The 21,643-nt window shown below is 53.1% G+C and overlaps 1 protein-coding gene across 1 annotated transcript in view; it reads right to left on the reverse strand.

Annotated features, from left to right (window-relative positions):
- Positions 1–14,353, reverse strand: part of LOC139440586 (cAMP-dependent protein kinase catalytic subunit PRKX-like) — a 48,411-nt gene extending 34,058 nt beyond the window's left edge. Inside the window, exon 1 of the mRNA XM_071220386.1 lies at positions 14,002–14,353. Coding sequence (XP_071076487.1) covers positions 14,002–14,167 — 166 coding nt within the window. The 5' untranslated portion in view covers positions 14,168–14,353. The remainder of the gene's footprint in view (positions 1–14,001) is intronic.
- Positions 14,354–21,643: the final 7,290 nt, after the last annotated feature.

Genomic DNA, 21,643 nt, shown 5'->3' on the forward strand with positions numbered 1-21,643 from the left:
AGACAAGGAGGAGAAGCCACGTGGAGACGGAGGCAGAGACAGGAGGGACGCAGCCACCAGCCCAGGGACGCCTGGAGCCCCCGGAGCTGGAAGAGGCAGGTAGGCCCCTCCCTGGAGCCTGTGGAGGGAGCGGGGCCCTGGGACACCTGGACCTCAGAGGCCTGGCCTCCAGGATGGGGGAGGGTGAATGCCTGTTGGAGGCCACCAGGCTACTACAGCCACAGAAGGCTCACATGAAGGGCACACTGAATGTGCAGGGAGATGTGGAGCACTCAGGCTCGGCCTTGCAGCCTCCCCCATGGCACCCAAGACAAACACGGAGATTAGAGCGGTGCATTTAAGGGCAAATGCATCTTTTAAAAATTTTCGTCTTTGAATTATTTTGAAGATTATATTTATTTATTTTTAGAGAGAGGGGAAAGGAGGGAGGAAAAGAAGGAGAGAAACATCAATGTGTGGTTGCCCCTCGAGCTCCCCCTCCTGGGGACCTGGCCCACAACCCTGGCATGTGCCTCCACTGGGAATGGAACCAGCGACCCTTTGGTTCACAGGCTGCCGCTCAATCCACTGGGCCACACCAGCCGGGGCTCTTCTTTAATTAAAAAAAAAAAAAATTAAGCAATGGAAAGTTCTTTCTGTTTCTCTATTATTGTAACATCCCTTTTTTGTCGCTGAACACAGAACATTCTCAGGCTTTTCTAAATATATGACTCAAAATGACAGTTTTTTGAAAAAATTTCTCTGATGTTTCCCTTTTTGGTTTAGCCTCCTGTTAGGTTCCCAGAAGTACGTCCTCCCTCCGGGACCCCCTGTCTTGATTTTTGTTGACGTGTCTCAACGTCTAGGCTATTGATCAGCCCCAGGTTGGAGACCATTTTCTAATTAACAATGAAGCACCAGAGAGAAACTGCTGTAGCCACGTGTTTGTGATGTCGAGGGACCCTCAGAGGGAAAGGTCAACGAGAATTTGACTCAATCGCACCCACCTCCCATTTGCTTACTTTTTAACACACAAAAAAAACTTTGTGTTTTTACAACGCGGATGGTTTTCTGAGCTCGGTGGTTGACACAGGAGACTGCAGAGTTCTCCGGCTTTGGCCTCGGGGGAAAAAACATCAGAGCTTGTCCGGGGGGAGGATGACCAAGAGCCCCTCTTGCGAGAGCCCCCTCCTCATTCACCCTGCACTTTTCTACCTGCTCTGGGACCTCCCGAAGTCGGATGCAACTTCCGACTTGCCCAGGGCCCTTCTGTGTCCTTTCTGACGTGCGTCTGTGTGTTTTATTCCTGGGTTTATGAAAACAAACTGTAGGAACAGCTTCATCCCCACTTGAGAAGAGTGGGCGGTGACAGGCGTGTGCACACAGCTCGTCACACAAAATAAAGAGTCTTTGGGGAAACACGGTGATGCATTATGTGGAATAATATACAAAGTGCTGTTTCCACCATATCGTGGCCTGTTGACAAACTCGTCAAATATTTGCCTCATTTCAAAGCCTTCCCCCATAAAACCCTCAAGGTAATAGAGTTTGTATAAAAATAAAAGGGGTCAATGTAGGACTTGGCACGATAGATGTTTAGAAGAGTGTAGGTGAGCCCTGGCCAGGTAGCTCAGGTGATTGGGCTGTCGTCCCCTCCCCGTACATCAAAAGGTCACAGGTTCGATCCCCAGTCACGGCACAAGTCTTGGGTTGCTGGCCACGATCCCGGTCGGGGGTGGGGGCGGTGCATACGGGGGGCAACTAACCCACGTCTGTCCCTCACATCGATGTTTCTCTCCCTCTCTTTCTCCCTCCCTCCCCTTCTCTGTAAAATCAATAAGCACATCGTCAGGTGAGGATAAAAATGAAAGGCATTTTTCAATTTGAAGGTGTCTACTTGAATGTGTCTATTTTAGTCGGCAGCTCTCAGGTGGAAAACAAAACATTCCACATGTATGCTTCTGACAGGAGGGGGCATATCGGTAGACTCTGGAATCACCATTAATCAACCCCCGTCCAAGGCCTTGCTACATGAAGATCAAGTTCGACCCAGACACGCGTGTCAACGGGAGCTCTCAGACCGTGCGGTCGAGGAGTCTTTGGCCCCAGAAGCCTGTCCAGGACACCACGGAGCCTCGGTTTGCTTGTGGGGCTCGTAGCTAGTGACAGTCACCGTATGAACAGAAATAGGTAGAGCCCAAGAGCAGGAAAGGAGGCATTCCACTGTGGTCAGAGATGATGTCATCAGACATCAGGAAGCCTCTGGAGGAGCGAGGGAAAGAGAAACAACTTTCTCCTAGTGTGACGGAAATAGCCGTGACCCCGCGGAGCCCTGGTCACATCCTCAGGGGATCCCGGGGATCCCAGCACGCCTCTGGGAGAACCCCGTTGGCCTCAGCGACCGGCTGGTTCCGGCCACCCAGTATGCAACAAACGCGTGCATTTTCTTCCCCTCTTTTGAGTCAGCAAACATGACAAAGAGGTATTTTCAGTTTATGCTCAGTAAAGAAGACACTGGTTTTACTTAGGGTTTTCTTTTCTTTTTCAATCTGCCCTTTTCATTCTCGTTTAGTATATATTTAGCTACCACGGAACAGCCCGGGACACTACGTGCGGACACGCCGAGCATCTTGAAGAAGTGACATAGCCTGACATCACAGCCAGAGTTATAACCCCCTTCCACCGGACGTCTTTCGAATCGTTGCTTTTCAAATCACAACTTTTCCTCTACGATCAAAGGTGCCATTTGAGAATGTGACTAAAAACGGTGCTTTTCCTCAACAATTTTCCTCCATTGCTTTTTCCCCTGTCCTTGGGGATGGATATGCAATTCACATCGTCCATCCCTTGCTACCCAGCTAAGGGGCTTCTGCGTCTTCCGGCAGGAGGGTCTGGAAGGATTTGAGGGTGTCAGGCAGTAACCTTGTAAAGATCCCTGCAGACTGGGCCAGGTGGCTCAGCTGGTTCGAGCGCCATCCCATACCTGAGAAGGCTGCAGGTTACATCCCAGGGCGGCGTGGGTATGGGAACCAACAGATCAACGCTTCTCTCCTCTCTCTCTTCCCTTCCTATCTGCCTCAAATCAATAAACACATCTTCAGGCCCTGGCTGGTGTGGCTCACTGGACTGAGCACCAGACTGGGAAGCAAAAGGTCGCTGGTTCCATTCCCAGTCAGGGCACATGCTTGGGTTTCGGGCCAGGTCTCCAGTAGGGGGCGCACAAGAGGCAACCGCACATTAATGTTTCTGTCCTCTTTCCCCCTCCCTTCCCCTCTCTGTAAAAATAAATAAATAAAATCTTCAAAAGATAAAAAAATAAAGACATCTTTGGATGAGGATTTAAAAATTAAAAAAAAAAAACCAAAATAAATAAAATAAAATAAAAGTCCCTGTGCCCCGGACTGAGGTACACTCCCATCCAAGTGCGTTTCGTTATTACAGAATAAGGGGACTCCGCTCCGTAACACAGGAGGTAAAGGGACTGGGAGGCACAACCAGCCACCCACCCAACCACCCCACCATGGCTTCGCCAGCCGCACCGCACATTGGGATGGGAATTCTGAACCCAAGGCCTACAGCACAGTCCACACAACGGGCTTTGATTGCAGCGTTATCTGTTTCTTTGAAAGGAAGGCCAGCACCCCGAACGCAACTCAGTGTGGGACACACATCTGGAGCAGGTGGCTGCCGCGTTGATTCCTTGGGGCTTCGTAATTACTGGGGCTTGTTTGGTGGGGAGGAAGCTGGCATGTTGATTACGTGGGGGGAGGGAGTCCCAGCTACAGCACCACTTTTGGGAGAGAGAAATGAAACCCACCAAAAAGCATGAGTCCGTGAAGACCGTCAAGCGGACACAGACGAGAGAACACAGCAGACGCTTGGAGAACAGGGTCCGCCACTGGGCCACCCTGAACACACACTGAATACAGAAAAAGGTGGTGTTTTCTTGGACCATTTCCTGGGTTATCACTTCATCTCTTCTGTGGCTCCCTGACACACTCCAAGCAGCTGCCCAGGATCTTAATCAAGATAAAAATACTTAAGAAAACTACACAAACAAGACTGGCATAAACCTGTACACGATAATATAAATGGAGCCACTTTATGGCAGAGCAAAATGACCTTTGAACTGAGCCAAAGCCACCATGTGGCCCACAGAGCTGTCTGCAAAGGTGACAGGATGGCAGATGGGGTGACGAGTGGACGGATGAGCACAAGACTGAGAATGAAACATGCTGTTGAGAATCAGCATCACGACATCTTGTCATCTGCGCCCACAGCCACGCCTCCCTGCTGTGGGTGTCCCTGTCCCCTCCCCCTTCTCGTTAGTGCCTCCCCTTTGTCCCCTCATCGGGACCCTACGTGGGCTCCTGCCTGAGTCAGCACTTCCCCAGTAGCTGGTCTTATTGATCTCAAATAAATCGCCTCTCCCTTAGAAAGGCCCTTTAGTTTTAGGTGAACAAATCTACAGCAGGCAGGAGAAGAGACATAAGAAAAATGAGCAGAAATCAATGAAATTGAAAATAGGAAACCAATAGAGGAAAAAAAAAATAATCAAAGAAACTAGATGCCGGATCTTTGAAGAGATCCATACAATGGGCCCCAAAGAATCTGTTATCAAAATAAAATGCTGAGCTGCTAAGGCTGACGTGAAGGAAAGTTTTCAAAAGTGAAATCCCATCTCACAATGACTGTTGACATTCAAGGACTCAGGGGACTCATGTTTTCTTGACTTTTTCATTCATTGATTTTATGGAGAAAGAGGAAAGGAGATGGGGTGGAGGGGAGAGAATGAAACATGGATTTGGTGTCCCATTTATTCAGGCATTCATTGGTTAATTCTTGTTATGTGCTCTGGCCAGGGATTGAACCCACAACCTTGGCCTATCAGGAAGACACTCTAACCAAATGAAGACACAGCCAGAGTGGGTCAAGTCTTTTAAAAGGATCCTCGGCAAGCCTGGCCAGTATGGCTCAGGTGGTTGGACGGTCATCCCTTAGCCACAGGGTTGTGAGTTCGATTCCCAGTGAGGGCACATACCGAGGTTGGGGGTTCAATGCCCAGGCCGGGTGCTTATAATCTGGTCCAGATACAAGTGGGAAGCAACCAACCGATGCTTCTTTCTCACATCAGTGTTTCTTCCTGTCCCTTCCTCTCTCTCTGAAAGCAATAAAACAATGTTTTCAGGGGATGGTTAAAAAAAAAGCAGAACAAAACCCCGAAGATTGCCCTACATATCTCTTTGGTGACTCATCAGAAGTTCATCAAAAATGCGTCCCGACGAACAAGCTCCAGAGAATCAATAGAACGCACCTGAGACCTTGTCGAGGTACCGTAGAACCGGCTGCAGTTACCTGTAAGAACTGTCCATTCTCATTTCCTCATTTCCTTTTTCTGGCAGCTGGTAGAACAACCGGTATAATTTCCGAGTGGGTTAAACAGGGTCGGCAACCCCAGCAGGAAACACAGTGTGTGAAAGGGGGATCATGTTCTGGAATGTGGGAGTAACCCGTGGGTGGGCCCCCCGGGCACCCAGACTTTAGCCCTGGCAGTCCTTTGGGTGTAAGGGGGTGGGGACACCCGAGCAGGTCTGGCAGAGGCCACAGGAGCCCCTGGTGGGAGATCAAAGCGTGGAAAACCCGTCTGAGGCGCCCTGTGGGAGACTCCTCGGCTTGGGGAACACCTGGCTGACTCACCGAAGTGGGAGTGGCCTCCCACGGGAGAGTCTCCTCATTGTGCGCTGACACCACAGGCACGTGGGGGCCCGGGCGCGCCGGAGGAGGACAGAAGCTGTGCTCTGGCTCGCACACCTCCGCGCTCAACCACTCCCATCCCACTGCGGATGGATCCCATCCATCCCAACTTAAGGACACGCAGCGCTTTAATGGAAGAATGGCTGGACTGGTTCAAATTCATGGCTATTTATCACGCTGTCTCCTATTCAAACATAAGCCAGACCCCCACTGGACTTCCACCTAAGTGCCTTAATGGTGAAGCAAAGGCGTGGCACCCTCTCCATCCAACCCGGCGTGGAAATGGAGATCCCACCGTATAATGGAGGGGAAAAGCACCCCTGAACTAGGAGCTTCTGAGAAGCATTCATAGTGCTGGTTTTATTATCTTTCCACAAAGCAGCTCAGAGAAAAAGGTGCTTGCCACGTTTATTATTATTATTATTATTTTTAAAGTACCTATGCTATCAGTTAATTCATCAACATGCTCCACACTGTTGGAGACAACCCACTCCCCGGCTGTTGGAAAGCACAACCCACCCCTGGCTGTTGGAAAGCACAATCCACCCCCCGCTGTGCTTTGCTGCTCCAGGTGGAAGCCAGCTTTCTTTGTGGGACTCCCGGCCAGGACGCCCTCCTAGAAGGTAAGGCTGGGCCATCTCATCTTCCAATCATCCTGTGCCTGGGCTCCCTCAGGATGTGAGAACTGGTTCTGCTGGCTGAGCCCGAGGGAGGGACGCAGAGAGGTGCCAATTAGTCCTTGGACACAGCTCCAGCCAGGCAGGAGAACACACAGATGTGAGAGCCCCAACAGCTCCATTCATTCCTTCCCGGGCACACGCTCCCTCGCACACACACGTGAACATTTACAGCCACATCCACTGTTAATCAACACTAGCCTTTCTGCTCTTGGGGACACAGGGGAGAGCTTCTCATTCTTCCTGTGGTTTCGCCATTTACGGGAGTCCCTCCACATGGCTTGCCTAGGAGGTGAAAGAAGGTCTCATAAGCCAGAGCATATGGAAGCTTCTAGAAGCTGGGAAACACGAGGAAACAGGCCTCCTCCTAGGGACTCCAGAAGGAACCACTCCTGCCGATACCTTGATGTTCACCCCCTAAGACTCATTTTCACACTCAGAATCTGCAAAACTGTGAAACAGTACATGCATGTAGTTTTAAGGTGTTCAGTTTTGGGCAATTTGTTAGGGCAGGAGGCAAAAACGGGGTGAAAGCTCATGAGACAGATGACAGGAGGGGACCAAGGAAAAATGACCGTGCAGCGGGCGTCCTCTGGGTCTTACCCTGTCCTAACCCAGGAGTTGGAACAAGGAGGCGGCCCATGCAGGGGACGGGTAAAGGTCCTGGCACACTCACGGCAGGTCTGCTGAACAGAGTAAGGTCCAAATCCGTGCAAATAAGACCCCCACCCATCCCTGCAAATGAGGTGGGCCTGAGCTATGTCGAGAAAGTAATGGTGAGGATGATGGTGGTGATGGTGACATCCGTCATTTCAGAACCAGGACCTGCATGCAGCATCCCCGGGAAGGGGCAATAGCAGTGAACGACAGGTTCTCCCACTTTGCGCGGAAGAAACAGTGCCCGCCTCCCGCGCAGGGTGCTAAAGCTGTCATCTGAACGAACAAAGAGCCTTTAGAGTGGACGACCGCCATCTACCTAGCAGTCACAACACCTTGATGTGGCAGTCACAGATGACCGGGAAAACAGGAAAAAAGTGTGGTGGATGGTCATACAGAGCTGAGGCCAAGACCAAGCAGACGGACGCCTTCAAACCAGGAGCACAGCCTTCCACCTGTCGTCTTAAAAGGATGCTGCCTCCTGCCCTCAAAGCTGATGAGCCAAACCTACCTGGTGAGATGCAAAACTACGGCGTTATGGGGACTCTGAGGCACAGAAGCAGTGCTAGGTGCATCGGACGTTTCACATAGCTGTGTCTTTCTACAGGTGATTAAGCTAAACTGAGGTCCCCAGGGGGGCTCTGATCCCATAAGACCGGGGTCCTTATAAGAGGAGATGGGGACGCAGACACACCCAGAGGGACGCCTGTGTGAGGACACGGGGGGAAGACGGCCATCCGCACGCCCAGAAGAGAGGCCTCAGGGGGAGCCAGCCCTGCCCGCCCCTGGGTCTCAGCCTCCAGCCTGCAGGACGGGGAGGAAGAAGTGTCTGTTGTTGAAGCCACCCAGCCTTCCAACCTTGTCCCTCTAAAGAAATTACCGGAACCTCTACAGAGACCAAACCAGGGTCCGTCCAATGCGTGACGTGTTCCTGAGCCAGAGGGAAGGAATGAAGAAGACGCAGGTGTCTTTGGTGTGACGTGGGAAGGTGCCACACACACAGGGCGATGCCAGCCCCCCTGCGCATAAGCGAATAAATGAAGGCGTGATGGTGTTTTGGGAAGCTGTCCTTCACGACTCCCCCGCCACGCTCAACACCACAGTGGATGATGCATTAGCTTCGCCATCCGCAGCAGCTCAGCACTGTGAGCGTCAGCCACGATGGAGAAGAGCAGGACGCTTGCTACCCAAACAGTCAGCACTCAGCCTCTTTTGCAGCCTGCTCTGCACCTCTCACTGCAGCCACGTTGGGAGAGGGTGACGAGGGACAGGACGGGACGACCGCAGGGCTGTGTACAGTCCCCGACCCCTCGCGAATCCTTGCAAAAAACCAAGGCACGCCGGTTTTCTCTGCCCCACACACTGTGGACAATCTCAGAAAAAAGTGGACCTATATCCTACTATTCTTCTCCGCAGGAAACAGCCTGCGGAGAATTCCGAGGAAATCAGGGGAAGAGGGACGTTGTTGAGAGGGCCCCGCCGTGGCGGCGTTTGGCTGTCTGGAAAACATTGTGGGGGAAATACAGAGAAAGCCCCAGGAAGGGGCTCCCAACGAGACTCACAGTAGCCAACGGAGAACTCTGAACTCATCTGTCCCTGCGTTTAGAAGCGCCCTGTGACCTCAGGGAGGGGAAGGTGGAAGTGAAGCTTCGGACTGTGTGTATCACGTGGTACCTCTGCCCTTTTCTCCCTGTGACAGAGGTGGTCTCTCTGGTGGCCCTCAGCTGTGGAGGGACTCACCCAGGATGCAGGTCTGAGACCACCGAGTGTGGTGTCATGGCCCTGACCAGAGGGGGGACCCGAGCTGGGTCACAGAGGGCAGTCCCCAGACACAGGGAGGAGGGGGGTCCTCCCTGGGCCTTCCAGTATGTGACCAAGTCAAACTAATGCTGGAGCAGGCACCTTCACCCCCAAAGGACGATTTCCAGAGAAGAAAGGCAAAGCAGCATCTGATGGACGAATCTAATGTTACGGCTTGAATGTTAGCATCTCTGGAAATCGGTGTGGTGAAGCCTTAACGCCCAATGGGATGGCATTCGCAGGTGGATCTTCGGGAGGGAATTAGGATTCAATGAGATCACGAAGGTGGCATCCCCATGATGGGACGAATGTCTTTCCAAGAGTCACAAGAAGACATGGTTCCCCTATCTGCTCTCGGCCATGCCAGGACACACCAGGAAGCAGCCATCAGCAGCCCAGAAGAGAGAACCTGCCAGGTCTTAACCACGTCGGCACCAAGCTGTCACAGTTCCAGCCTCCAGAACTGTAAAATGTAAACCCCTGTGGTTTCTAAGCCACCCGGTTTCGGGTATTTAGTGAGAGAAGAACAAATGGACACAAATGCCACAGTCGGGGCTGATTCAACATGGCAGCCTCTGGCCCGACCATGTGGGACGCGGGCTGTCCCCTAGGTTTACGGTTGGGAATGCGGTGAGCGGCACACCACGTGCAGGGCACAGTTCTCTGTGCGGGGTGGAAGGGACAAGGGAAAACCAAGTTCTCAGCTCTCTCCACCTAGCTCTGACCTCCTGCCTCACGCAGGGAATCACAGACGCCTCCTCGGAAGAAACACGTGAGTTCCTGCTTTCACTGCACCCCCATCCTAGAGGCCAGGTGTCTGTCTGAGGTCCAGGTGTCCCTCCACAGGCTCCAGGGAGGGGCCTTCCTGCCTCTTCCAGCTCCTGGGGCTGCCAGACATCCCCAGGCCAATGGCCAAGTCCCTCCAATCAAAGCACACGCCTGGGTTGTGGGCCAGGTCCCCACTAGGGGGCGCACGAGAGGCAGCCACATGTGGATGTTTCTCTCCTCTCTCCCTCCCTTCCCTTATCTCTAAAATAAATAAAGTCTTTGTAAAAAATTGAGGAACAACTACCTGCCCGACTTCTGTACTTGGCAATGTCCTTCCCTCATAGTTTATCTGATTGCTAACTTTCCTGGGGTGGTCTGAGGTTGGCACCGTCATCCATGTCCGAGGGATAGGATGCTCAACAGAGCCCTCCCAGGATGGAGAGCATTAAAGGGTGAAGGGGATGCTCTCGTGTTGCTGAGCAACAAACAACACTTCCGACTGCTATGGCGACTCCACCATCACGAGTGCCCATTCCTGTGCACAGCAACATCTCACTGGAGCCGACTGCACTCAGTCTGGAGGGGTGCTCAGGGGTGCTCAGGGGTGCTCAGGGGTGCTCAGGTACAGGACAACTTGGGTTGAAATGAGAGACAGTAGGGCCAGTTCAAGGAAACTGAGATCAGAGGAGAAAGTGATGTCAGTATGCTGGAAAAGGCTTGTCGATGCTTGGGAGAGAACGGCGTATAACGACTGATTCACGAAGGAAAGTCTCCGAGATTTTAATGAAATACGGGTTTGTCGTCTGGTGATGGTGTAAGCAAAGAAATGAAAGCATCAGGCATTAGGGCGTGGTTGGTGAAGAGGGAATGAGTTGTGTGCCTTGATTTGGGGGGGGTCTCAGTGGTTGCCCTGTCTAGAAATACACAGGCACCCACACATGCAAACACCGAGGAGACTCCGTAGAAGCTGTGAGCAGTGAGCAGGGTCTCCTGTCTCTGAAAGGATGTCACCCACGCAGCCATCCTGGTTTCCATATCGGGCTACGGCTACGAAAGACGTCAGCATGGGGGGAGGGGCTGGACTCTACGTACGGCTTTTGGAATCCCCTTGGAGGTTATAATTATGTCACTATAAATATATACGTGTTTAATCAGCACCCATGTTCATAAACAAGGAGGTGGGGGAACCCAGCTTGGCCCCATGAACCAGCATCCTGGAATATGGGGACAAACCCTTTCTTCCCCACTGAGCAGTGGGGCGGCCTCATCTCCAAATTTGCCCATCTGTGTTCAGCTGAGCTGTACCACACAGATTCCCCTGGGCTTTAAGAGAACGTCGCCCCACGAGACTGTTCACCAACACACACCACACATTCTTCCAAGCAATTGGGAATGCGCGGGCCACTGGTCCATCCGCAATGCCGAGGATTCCCCACAACCTGACGCACAGAACGAGGACATGGGACGGCTCGTGACGTCGTGCTGTTCTAATTCAGTCCCCGCGCATGGGGGCCACTCTTGCCAACCCAGCTGTCTATTCCCAGCTGGCTCCCAGGCCCGTGGTAGCTCCCAGAGGGTCCCGCTGTCCTCAAAGCCACGTGCACTAAAACGCCAACGTCACCTCAGCTGTGTTTCGTGCATGGGGACCATGCCGAGCTGATGTTCCAAACAAAGGGGTGAAAAGCACAAGAGTATGTGGGTGACAACAAGAACCTGTCACGCCCACGGGGAGAGACCAGACCAAAGAAACGGGGACACCAGCGCGGGGCACAGACTCCAAACACCCTTCAGAAAGCAGCCTGAGCTGAACCCTGCCTTTCCACCGTGGCTTGTCCTAGAAGCTTCCAAGGGGCGAGGGGAGGGAATGGCGATGCTGAAGAAAGGGTAACAGAGGGTTGGGGTTCTGGTGCGTGTCTGTGTGTGTGCGGGGGGTTGTGGCTTGGATGCACATGACAGAGAATCGCCTTGGTCAGCAGGAAAACTGCACACAAACACCCTCAGAAAACTGAGTCCCTGTGGGCGCCTGTGTGGGGCAGGGACACGCTTAGGCAGGGGACCCAGGAGCAGTGTCCCGAGCTGGACTTTGGTTGCAGAGCACGCACACCCTGACAGCCTTCTAACGGCAGGAAGGGAGCCCACTACACCATCTGCAATGAGCTGAGGTCACCCTACAGGGTGAGTCAGAGACACCCAATTCTGATGCTTTGGGGAACTCTTGTGATTTTTTTTTAAAGCTTATTCTTAATCTCTTGAATCCATCATGCTGAGATTAATCTCTCACCAATATCCAAGAAAGGAGTTTAGGTCCCAGGTGGCAGAGACTGGCAGGGGTTGTGAAGAGGGCCACGCACATACATGGGGGTCCCCGTCCCCAGCATCGTCTTCATTCAGACCAGCCAAGAGGAAAGAACGAAACAGCCCCCTTCGCAGCCCCGGCCAGCTGGTCGGTCCCCAGAGGTGGTGACCTTCTGTTTTTAAGGACATGACTCACTGGGCACCTATGCCCACTTGGCAGCACCCACGGCGCACCAGACGAGGTCACGTCTGCAGCCCACCCGCCTGCCCGGCACCGACTCGGTGCCCTGGCCTGCAGCCCCGGTGGCTGTCCCAACAGACCCAAGCACGCCCGAAAGGAACACAATGGTGGGAGCAGGTGCCAAGGGGCGGCGGGTCCGCCATCAACTTTCCATTGTTCTACCTGCTTTCTACCTCCCGTGTGACTCCCCGAGGCTGGGTTCCCGACGCTTTGTGGACATGTGCTAATAAACACAGGCATGTTTGTCATCAGCGCAGCAGAACGAGAGCGAGAGAGAAAGAAGAATGGGAAGAAGAAGAAAAGGAGGAAGAAGGGAAAAGGAGAGAGAAATAGAGGAAAAGAGAGAGAAGGAGGAAAAGTGGACAAAGGAGGAGGGGTACATAGATCAACGACCGGTATCATTAGATGGATAATGGATGGATGGATGGACTGACGGGCGGGCGGGCGGATGCACAGATCACAGACAGGTACCCAGGTACACAGGTAGGTGGATACTCAGATGGATGCAGAAGGAAAGGCGCGGAAAGAGAAAGACGAGAGTGTCTCACGCTGAACTCAGAGCCTCTCTCCCTCAGCCTCACAGCCCGACTTTGGGGCTGGAAGACGCTCAGAGGTGGGCGTCCTGGGCCCTGTGGGGGAAGGTGTTGAGCAGCCTCCCTGGTCTCCACCCACCAGACGGCAGGAGCACCGCCTCCCCAGTTGTAACCACCCAAAATGTCCCCAGACATCGCTAAATGTCCCTAAAGGCACAGTCACCTTTGCTGCACACCTTCCCCACAGGTAGATGAATAGATATTGAAAGAGAGGGGGCCCCTCCCACGCCCTCCACCCTACATGGGGATGCCTGCGGATGCCTTCCTCACACGCAGCTACACGTGGAAAAGAGAAGTCCTCTCTCCACTGGTGGTTTCGTTGTCCTTCTGGCTCTGGACCTCATGACCTTGAGTTCACTTTATTCCGCTCCTCTTTTCCAAAGTTGGGGTGGAGAGAGGGGGAAGAAAGTTCTTAAACCCCTCTGCCTCACGGGCCACTCTCAGCATGCCCCCCCAACCACATCCAGCCACAACAGGTCGGTGCAACACCTTGGCGCTGTTGCTAAGCAGCCACCCGCGAGTCGTGCGCACGGCTCGAACTTAGTACCTCGCAGGGTCGGGCATCTTTCCCCCCCAGTCCCGCCGGACCCACACGCCGGCGCGTTTCGGGATCCAGGCGCCCAGGAAACGCGAAAGTTAGGTTGCCAGACAGGAGAGAAGGAAATCTACGTCTGGAGAAAGGATGGCAAGTTCGGGATGCACAAGACGAAAAGCCACGGCGGTTCCAGGAAACGACTAATCCATCCCCAAAGTCCCCACCCCATAGCGCCGCGGAACACCTGTGCCCAAAGCAGTTCGTTCCAAGGCCCACCTTCGACGCTGCCTCCTGCCATGCGGCGGAGGAGCGCTTGCCCACCTCCCCAGTGGCCGCCTCTTCCCCTGGGGGTCCCTGCCTGGGAGGGCACCTGAGGTCCCCAATGTGAGGTCAGCTCCAGGAACTTCTGTGACGTCGGGGAGCCCAGGCACCGGAGTGGTTTAACCGTGGCAGGTATAAATAAGGTGCCTTTGGAGGCGCCAGGTGGGGCGCTGGAAGCTAAGGGAGGTACTCGGGGGCCGGGGGGACTCACTCCAACTCTCCGGGCGTCTGTGGGAGCGAGGGCGCCGGAGCAGGCGGGACCAGGCGGAGAGCTCCACAGGAGGCAGCCGGGGGACGACACACCGGGAGCTTTGTCTGACGCCCGCGTCCCGGGCGGCGCCGAGCGCCCCTGCGGGCCAGGTCCCCACGTCTCGCACTCACCCACGGTGGCCAGCGTGTCGAAGTCTTGCAGGCGGTACGTAGGCGACTCGGACGCGGGGGTGTCAGAGCCCGGCACCTGAGCGGGCGCCTCATCGGGGGTCTCTCCCGTGCTCTTGGGAGGGTCGGGGTCTACCGCAGCCGCTTTGGCCAGCCCGGGCGCCTCCATGGGGTCGCGCTCCAGTCTGGGACGAGTAGCCGGACGCGGGGAAGAGGGGAGCCGGACTTCCTGGGACGCAGCCTCGGAGTAAAGCGCACCGACTACGGTGGCATCAGCAGCGCCCACCCATGCGCGCTCCTCGCCTCCCGATCCGCGGCCGGGCTTGGCTGGCGGGGCGGCGGGGACAATGGCGCGGCGCGGCGTTCACTGCAGCAGGAGCAACAGCAGCTGGTGGGAGTAGCCGGCGGCTTCAGCGGGCGGGCACCGCGGGCCGGGCAGCCGGGCAGGCGGCGCGGCTTCGGAGTTGGACCCGGAGTTGGACTCGGCTCGGCTGCGCGGGGTCGAAGCAGGGTCCCGGCTGCAGGAGCCGGGATCCCTGGTCATTCCTCGTGTCCCGAGTGCGGCTCTACTGATGCCGGAGGAGCTGAGTGCGTATAATAGGTAGCCCGGCGGAAGCGGCCAGGGCGGGGCCGCGCGCTCTCCCCGCCCTCCGGGACCCGCCTGCGGGGCGGGGTCTCTCGCTGTCCCCGACTCGCTCCGCCCCCGCCCAGTCCCCGCCCTGGAACCGCGAGGCGAGGCGGGGCGGGGTGGCGGGGGGGCTGGTCGAACCACACCGGGGCGCGCAGTTTTGGGGAGGTGCCCACGCCCCTCTGCACCCCGGGCCACCCCAGGGTGGGGTGCCTGCCGAGCTCCCCTGGGGGATGCGCGAGGTTGGCCACAGAGATCGCTGGGCCGCAGCCGGGAAAGTTGGAGGTGGGACCGGTTGGGGCCGCGGAGAGTGTGATGCAAAGCGAAGTTAAAAAATAAAACCCAACGAGGACTTCAAGGCGGATGGGAGGCTTGGTGGGCTGCGCGGTGCCCCCCAAGCCCCCACGGAGGTGCCGGGTCAGCTTCCTGTCGTTGCTGTGGGACTGGAGCGCGGCGGGAGGCTGACTGTGTCGCGGGCGCGGGGTGCCCCGATCCCGTTTCTGTACAGCTTCCTTGCCACGCATAACCATTTCAAAAGAACCGTTAAAATAATACGCCTAATAATAACAGATTTCAGAGACAGAACAATGAGAGGTGGCGCGTGCGACTGGATGGGCCACAATCCCAGACGCACCAGGAACACTTGGACAAGCAGGCCATTCCTCCCTCGTGCGTGTGTCGCAGGCCGTATTTAGAGATTTAGATACACTACGAAATGACGAGTGTGCATCGGGAATTATAATGTCCATGGAGGGCCTGCGTTTTCAACGGCCACGATTCCCCCGGGGAATCTGGTTCAAACGCACGCTGGCTTCCGCTGGCCCAGCGAGGCCTGAAAGCCACGGGGCTAAGCAGGCCCCGGGCTGTCCCAGGTGCCGGTCCGCGGAAGCCACTGTGAGCAGAACTGGGGCACCGTGCCTGCCACCCTGTTTGAGGGGTCCCAGCGATTCAGTTGGGGGGAGTGTCCCGCCCGAGGGGAGGGTTTCACAGGGACCCGCTCCAGCCCGGTGGCCCGCGGGGAGGGGGCAACAGGAAGCCGGAACCGGCTCTGGGTGTGGTTTTCTGGCCCGCAGCAGCCAGCCTCGCCCCGCCCCTCCATGGGCGCTCTGTGGGTGGCATTTTCCCTTGGGCGTGACGCCTGCTGTCTCCTCCCCAGTTGCCAAATCTGCAGCTGGAATTCGAAAAATGCGCGCCAAGAGTGGGCCGCACGTACCCGCGCGCCTAGCCTGGTGACTGCAAGGGGGCGACCCCGCGCCTGGGCCAACAGGCCCTGCCCGCCCGAGGGGCTCGGGGACATCGGGTCTGGGCACACGGGGCGAGGGCGCGTCTCCCCGCGGAGCACTGCGCCCTCTCCACGTGGATTCCATCTTGGGACTGCGGGGCTGGGGACTGCTGTGCGTCAGTGCCCAAGGCCCGGATTCTGCGCTGAGTTGAGGACATGCCTTGCCCTCCTACTTGCGCCCGGCCAGAAACTGCGGGATCAAATCCTGGGGTGCAGAGTGGCTGTGACCCCTTCCCCTCCCACCCCGGGAGTCTGTCCACCTACCTTCCTCCACTCCCCCAAAACGTCCCGGGCAGGTTTCGCAAACGCCTGGCTGTACCCAGCAGTTTTCATCTGCAAACATGGCCTGCATTCCTCAGAACCCACAGCCGTGGCCCTGGAAAGACCAGAAAGCCGGGGCGAGCCAGGTGTCCCAGCGCCGTTCGTGCCTTGGGAGTGGAGAGCTCGAGAACCCCAAGAGCGACTCACGGCCCTCGGGTGTTATCAAGAGCAGTAAAAACAGCCCAGGAGGGCGCTTCCTTCGGGCTGATGATTTGTGTATACACACGCACACACACATTCGTGGGCATGTACGAATGCATGTGGCCACACGTGTACAAATCCACGCATGGAGGTGTGCATGTATACTGAGTTAAAACCACAAAGAGGCGTAGGGTTACCTTCAGAGAGTTCAGACTTCATCTGTTCCGAAGTATGTACTCTTAACACTTCCCATGACATCTCTGCTAATGTATTTCGTTGTATGTTCTGTTACTTCTAACACAGGTACTAGAATAAAAGGAGTTCTCAGCTGCCTTCACAGAGTTTAAAGTTTCCACAGATTGTATTACATTTGAAATGTTCTCTAATATATAGTCTATTTTATACTATGTATCCTATCTCATCATATGTTCTTATATATTATAAAAGAGTTGTTAAGCTCCCTTCACATGTTACAACTTATATACATAATAATAGATGTTATATATATTATGTTGTCAGGGTAATCCATTCTAGTATATTTTATAATATAATATACTTTTCTATATATGTTCTAAAACGTATGTTTTAAAAGAAATGTTCAGCTGGGTTCACAGACCGGACAATTTCCACATATTAGACGTTGCATATGTCACATATTCTAAATGTTTTTAATATAGAGTCTAATATGTTACATACACTCTAATATATTTTATTATATATTCAAATGTATGTATTTTGAAGAGTGCTCAGCTGCCTTCACAGGCATTACAATGATAAATTTTAAAATGCACCCGTATGAACTGTGCTTTAACTACATGTGTGTGGCCTGCTATGCACCCAGGTGAAGAGACAGGAGGAGGTACCACACTGCCTTGTGTGACACTTCGGAAGAGGCCACCCCAGGACGTCTGGAAGGAGGCCTTCCATGCGATGTACAAGCCCCTTGGCACGTGGGCCTGGCGGGGCAAGGAGATTTGGGGTCCAACGTTGTTGAGTAAAGATGAGCCCACTTAGGATTCGGCCTTAGCAAGCAGGCGGGAAACGGGGTGATGTGTCTGGGTCCAGGACTGCGGCCCGAGACGTCAGCAGGCAGATTTCCCACAACTCCCAGAAAGCCTGCTGTGCACGGGGTCCCTGCTAAGGCCTTTCCCGGGCCCAGGGCATTGCTCCCGCTGTCCTTGGATGAGCTGTGAGAAAGGCACTTCTGGGGCCCGGGGTGTTGTCACTCATGCTCATGAACATCTTTCTCGCAAGGACAGAGTCAAGTGCGTGGAAGCTCGCACTGGCAGGCGCTTTGCCCGCATCTGCTTCTCGTTTCTCCCCCGTCACTACACGACCCCAGACGCACGTTGGTTTCATCTGTCAGGAATTCCTGGTAGCCTAGTGTGGTGTCCAACTTCTGTTGCCTCTGCTCAGCGCCGATGACGCATGTTCCTTTACATGACACTTAAGAAGAACCGGTCATCCTTGACCGGTGCCAGGCCCCGCCCCCTGGACCCTCACCACCCTGTCTGTGATTGGCACCCAACTCGGTACAGATCTTTCCTGGAAATGGAACGCCCTGTTCCAGCAGCTCCGGGCTCACTTCTCCAGTTACATTAGAAGTTCAGGTACAGAAGAGTGTCCAGACCCAACCTATGTCTACCAGTGCCCTGCTGGGGAGCCGAAAAGGCCTTCTGGGGGACAGCAGTGCCCTGTTTGGTAGAGACACCACACCTCTGGCTAGGAGGCTATGAATTCCAAGTGGGCTTAGAACAATTAATTGACTCATATACAGACCTCCATGGTTAACTAACTTCAGGTTCTGGGAAACGTTCATCCATCACCAACTTTGCACATAACCCCAAACCCTACACCACTCGCTCTAGAAATTGAAGTTTAAAAATCTGAGGCAGGTCTCACTTCTGGCCAAGAGGGAGGCGTAGGTAGACACACTGTGCCTCCTTGCACAACCAAAAGAAGGGCAACAAAGTTAAAAAGCAACCAGAACGGACAGAAAATTGAACTGTATGGAGATCCGACAACCAAGGAGTTAAAGAAATGTTCATACAGACCAGTAGGAGGGGTGGAGATGGCCAGCTGGGATGGAGAGGACTCACAGCAAGGGGGTGGCCGGAGGACTCGGGCGGGCAAGGAGGCCGGTGGCAGAGTGAGGGATCCCACATTTGCAAATGAGTAAACCAGGAGGAACTACCGGGAACAAGGCATATCATGCAACCCAGGGTTCCAGCACAGGGAAATACGGCCTCAAAACCTCTCACTGTAAAAACCTGTGGGGATTGAGGTGGTGGGAGAAACTCCCAGCTTCACAGGTGAGTTCATTGGAGAGACCCACAGGGTCCTAGAACGTACACAAACCTACTCACCTGGGAATCAGCACCAAAAGGGCCAAATTTGCTTGTGTGTAGCGGGGGGAAGTGACTGAAAGCCAACGAGAGCTGAGCAAGCGACTGTTCCCTCTCGGACCCCTCCCCCACAAATAGCACCATGGGGCAGTGAGTGGGTTGCCCTGCCCTGGCGAACACCTAAGGCTCTGCCCCCTTACTATGTGACAGGTGCGCCAATACAAAAAAAAAAAAAAAAAAAGGCCCAAATGAAAGAACAGATCAAAACTCCAGAAAAAGTACAACTAAGGGATGGAGAGATAGCCAACCTATCAGATGCACAGTTCAAAACACTGGTACTCAGGATGCTCCCAGAATTGGTTGAGTATGCTTATAAAATGGAGGAAAAAGTGAAGGTTATGAAAAGTAAAATAAAGGAAAATGTACAGGGAACCAACAGTGACGGGACAGAAACTTGGACTCACATCAACAGTTTGGAGCAGAAGGAAGAAATAAACTTTCAACCAGAAGAGAATGAAGAAATAAGAATTCAAAAAAAATGAGGGGAGGCTTAGGAACCTCTGGAACAACTTTAAACGTTCCAACATCCGAATCATAGGGGTGCATGAAGGAGAAGAGGAAGAGTAAGAAATTGAAAACTTATTTGAACAAATAATGAAGGAGAACTTCCCCAATCTGGCAAAGGAAATAGACTTCCAGGAAGTCCAGGAAGCTCAGAGAGTCCCAAAGAAGCTGGCCCCAAGGGGGAACACACCAAGGCACATCATAATTACATTACCCAAGATTAAAGATAAGGAAAGAATATTAAAAGCAGTAAGAGAAAAGGAGACAGTTACCTACAAAAGAGTTCCCATAAGACTGTCAGCTGATTTCTCCAAAGAAACCTTGCAGGCAAGAAGGGGGTGGCAAGAAGTATTCCAAGTCATGAAAGGCAAGGACCTCCATCCAAGATTACTGTATCCAGCAAAGCTATCATTTAGAATGGAAGGGCAGATAAAGTGCTTCCCAGATAAGGTCAAGTTAAAGGAGTTCATCATCACCAAGCCCTTATTATATGAAATGTTAAAGGGACTTATCTAAGATATTGAAGAAGATCAAAACTATGAAAAGTAAAAATGACAACAAACTCACATCAACAACCAAACCTAAAAAAACCAAAAAAACAAAACCAAAACAAAATGAACTAAGCAAACAACTAGAACAGGAACAGAACCACAGAAATGGAGATCACATGGAGGGTTATTAGTGGGGAGATGGGTGGGGAGAGAGGGAGGAAAGGTACAGAGAATAAGTAGCATAAATGGTAGGTGGAAAATAGACAGGGGGAGGGTAAGAATAGTACAGGAAATGGAGAAGCCAAAGAACTTATATGTACGACCCATGGACATGAAACCAGGGGGATAATGCAGGTGGGAGGGGGACTGCAGAGCAGAGGGGAATAAAGGGGGAGGGACATAGGACAACTGTAATAGCATAATCAATAAAAATACTTTAAAATATGAGGCAACTGAAGGACTTTTGAGGTGTCCCATGGAGAGGCTCTTATTCGAGTACGCAGCACTGATTTCTGAAAATAACGCTTCTACACCTGCCTGTCTACTCTGACGTGTTTCTTGAGTGACTATTTGAAGAAAACCACAGAGAGAAGCGTGGAGAGTGGGAATAGCGTGTGGGCTACGCCTGTCTGGAATTCAGATATCCTGAGTTCCTGCCTCACCCGAGTGGAGAGTTTTAACTTTTCAGGTGTTGGAGGGGTTTGTATATAAGATCCCTGCCAGGTCCTGGTGGCTTTTAAGGGCATTTCTGAACTTGAATTCCCAAGATCAACTGGTACCCGAGGAATAATAGTGATGACCTGTAACTAAGCACTTTAATAAGGGAGAGATGAGTTAAGAGAAAAACTATATCATATGAAGTCATATATGTCTCCAGACATAATAAATAATAAAGTACTATTAGCCATTATCTATTTCAGGATAAATGCATATTTACATGTTAAAGAATACCACAAACACATCGTGAGACACAAAAACTGAAATGAATTCCCGGAGTTTTAAATTTTAAGGGGGAAAATACCCAAACGTAATCAAATAAGAACAAAACAAAATAGTGAGTTCTCAAGCCCCTGCAAGGTCATAGAAGAATGTTCTGAGGTTGACAGAACCACCCAGGTAAGAAGATAAATACACCTGAGTACCTGAGACATGTAACAAGCCCTGGCTGGTGAGCCTCAGTGGATCGAGCACCAGCCTGAGAACCAAAGGGTCGCTGGTTCGATTCCCAGTCCAGGGCACATGCCTGAGTTTCAGGGCAGGTCCTCAGGAGGAGGCGCATGGGAGGCAACCACACATGGATGTTTCTCTCCCTCCTTTCCCCTCTCTAAAAATAAATAAATAAAGTCTTTAAAAAAATAAGTACGTGTGACATGGAAGCATAAACAAAATACACACACAGTTACAGCAGCCACATCTGATGCACCAGGAATGCACAGAAACCAGACTGCTATCTGGTCAAAGGGCGTTAAAGGACAATTAACTAAAAAAAAAAAAAGAAAAAGGCATGGTACGGGTCCTTCCCATAAGGAGCAAAAACGTTGAGAGTACCCACTAATCAAAGCCGGGGAACCAAGAAGCAATGTGGCGGCTGTGCTTCAACACCCACCCAACTTGACAAAGACCAGACGTTCCGTGCGGACGAGACAGTTCGTACACACCTTAGGTTGTCCTGTCCCTGAGGGGGAAGCCGCCCTGGCGTTGGACATGCTCACGCTTGTACACGGTGGCCCAGTCATTCTGTGTCTGCACACTGGTGTTTCAGAGTTAATTTTGGGAGTCCGTGCAAAGCTTGGTGATTGCAGTTGCCCACGACTATGGGCTGAGTTGCGTCTTCTGCCACGTCTCTATGTTGATGTCCTACCCCCACGACCTC

This window comes from Desmodus rotundus, chromosome Y (genome assembly GCF_022682495.2).
Source record: "Desmodus rotundus isolate HL8 chromosome Y, HLdesRot8A.1, whole genome shotgun sequence".
In the NCBI taxonomy this organism is placed as follows: Eukaryota; Metazoa; Chordata; class Mammalia; order Chiroptera; family Phyllostomidae; genus Desmodus; species Desmodus rotundus.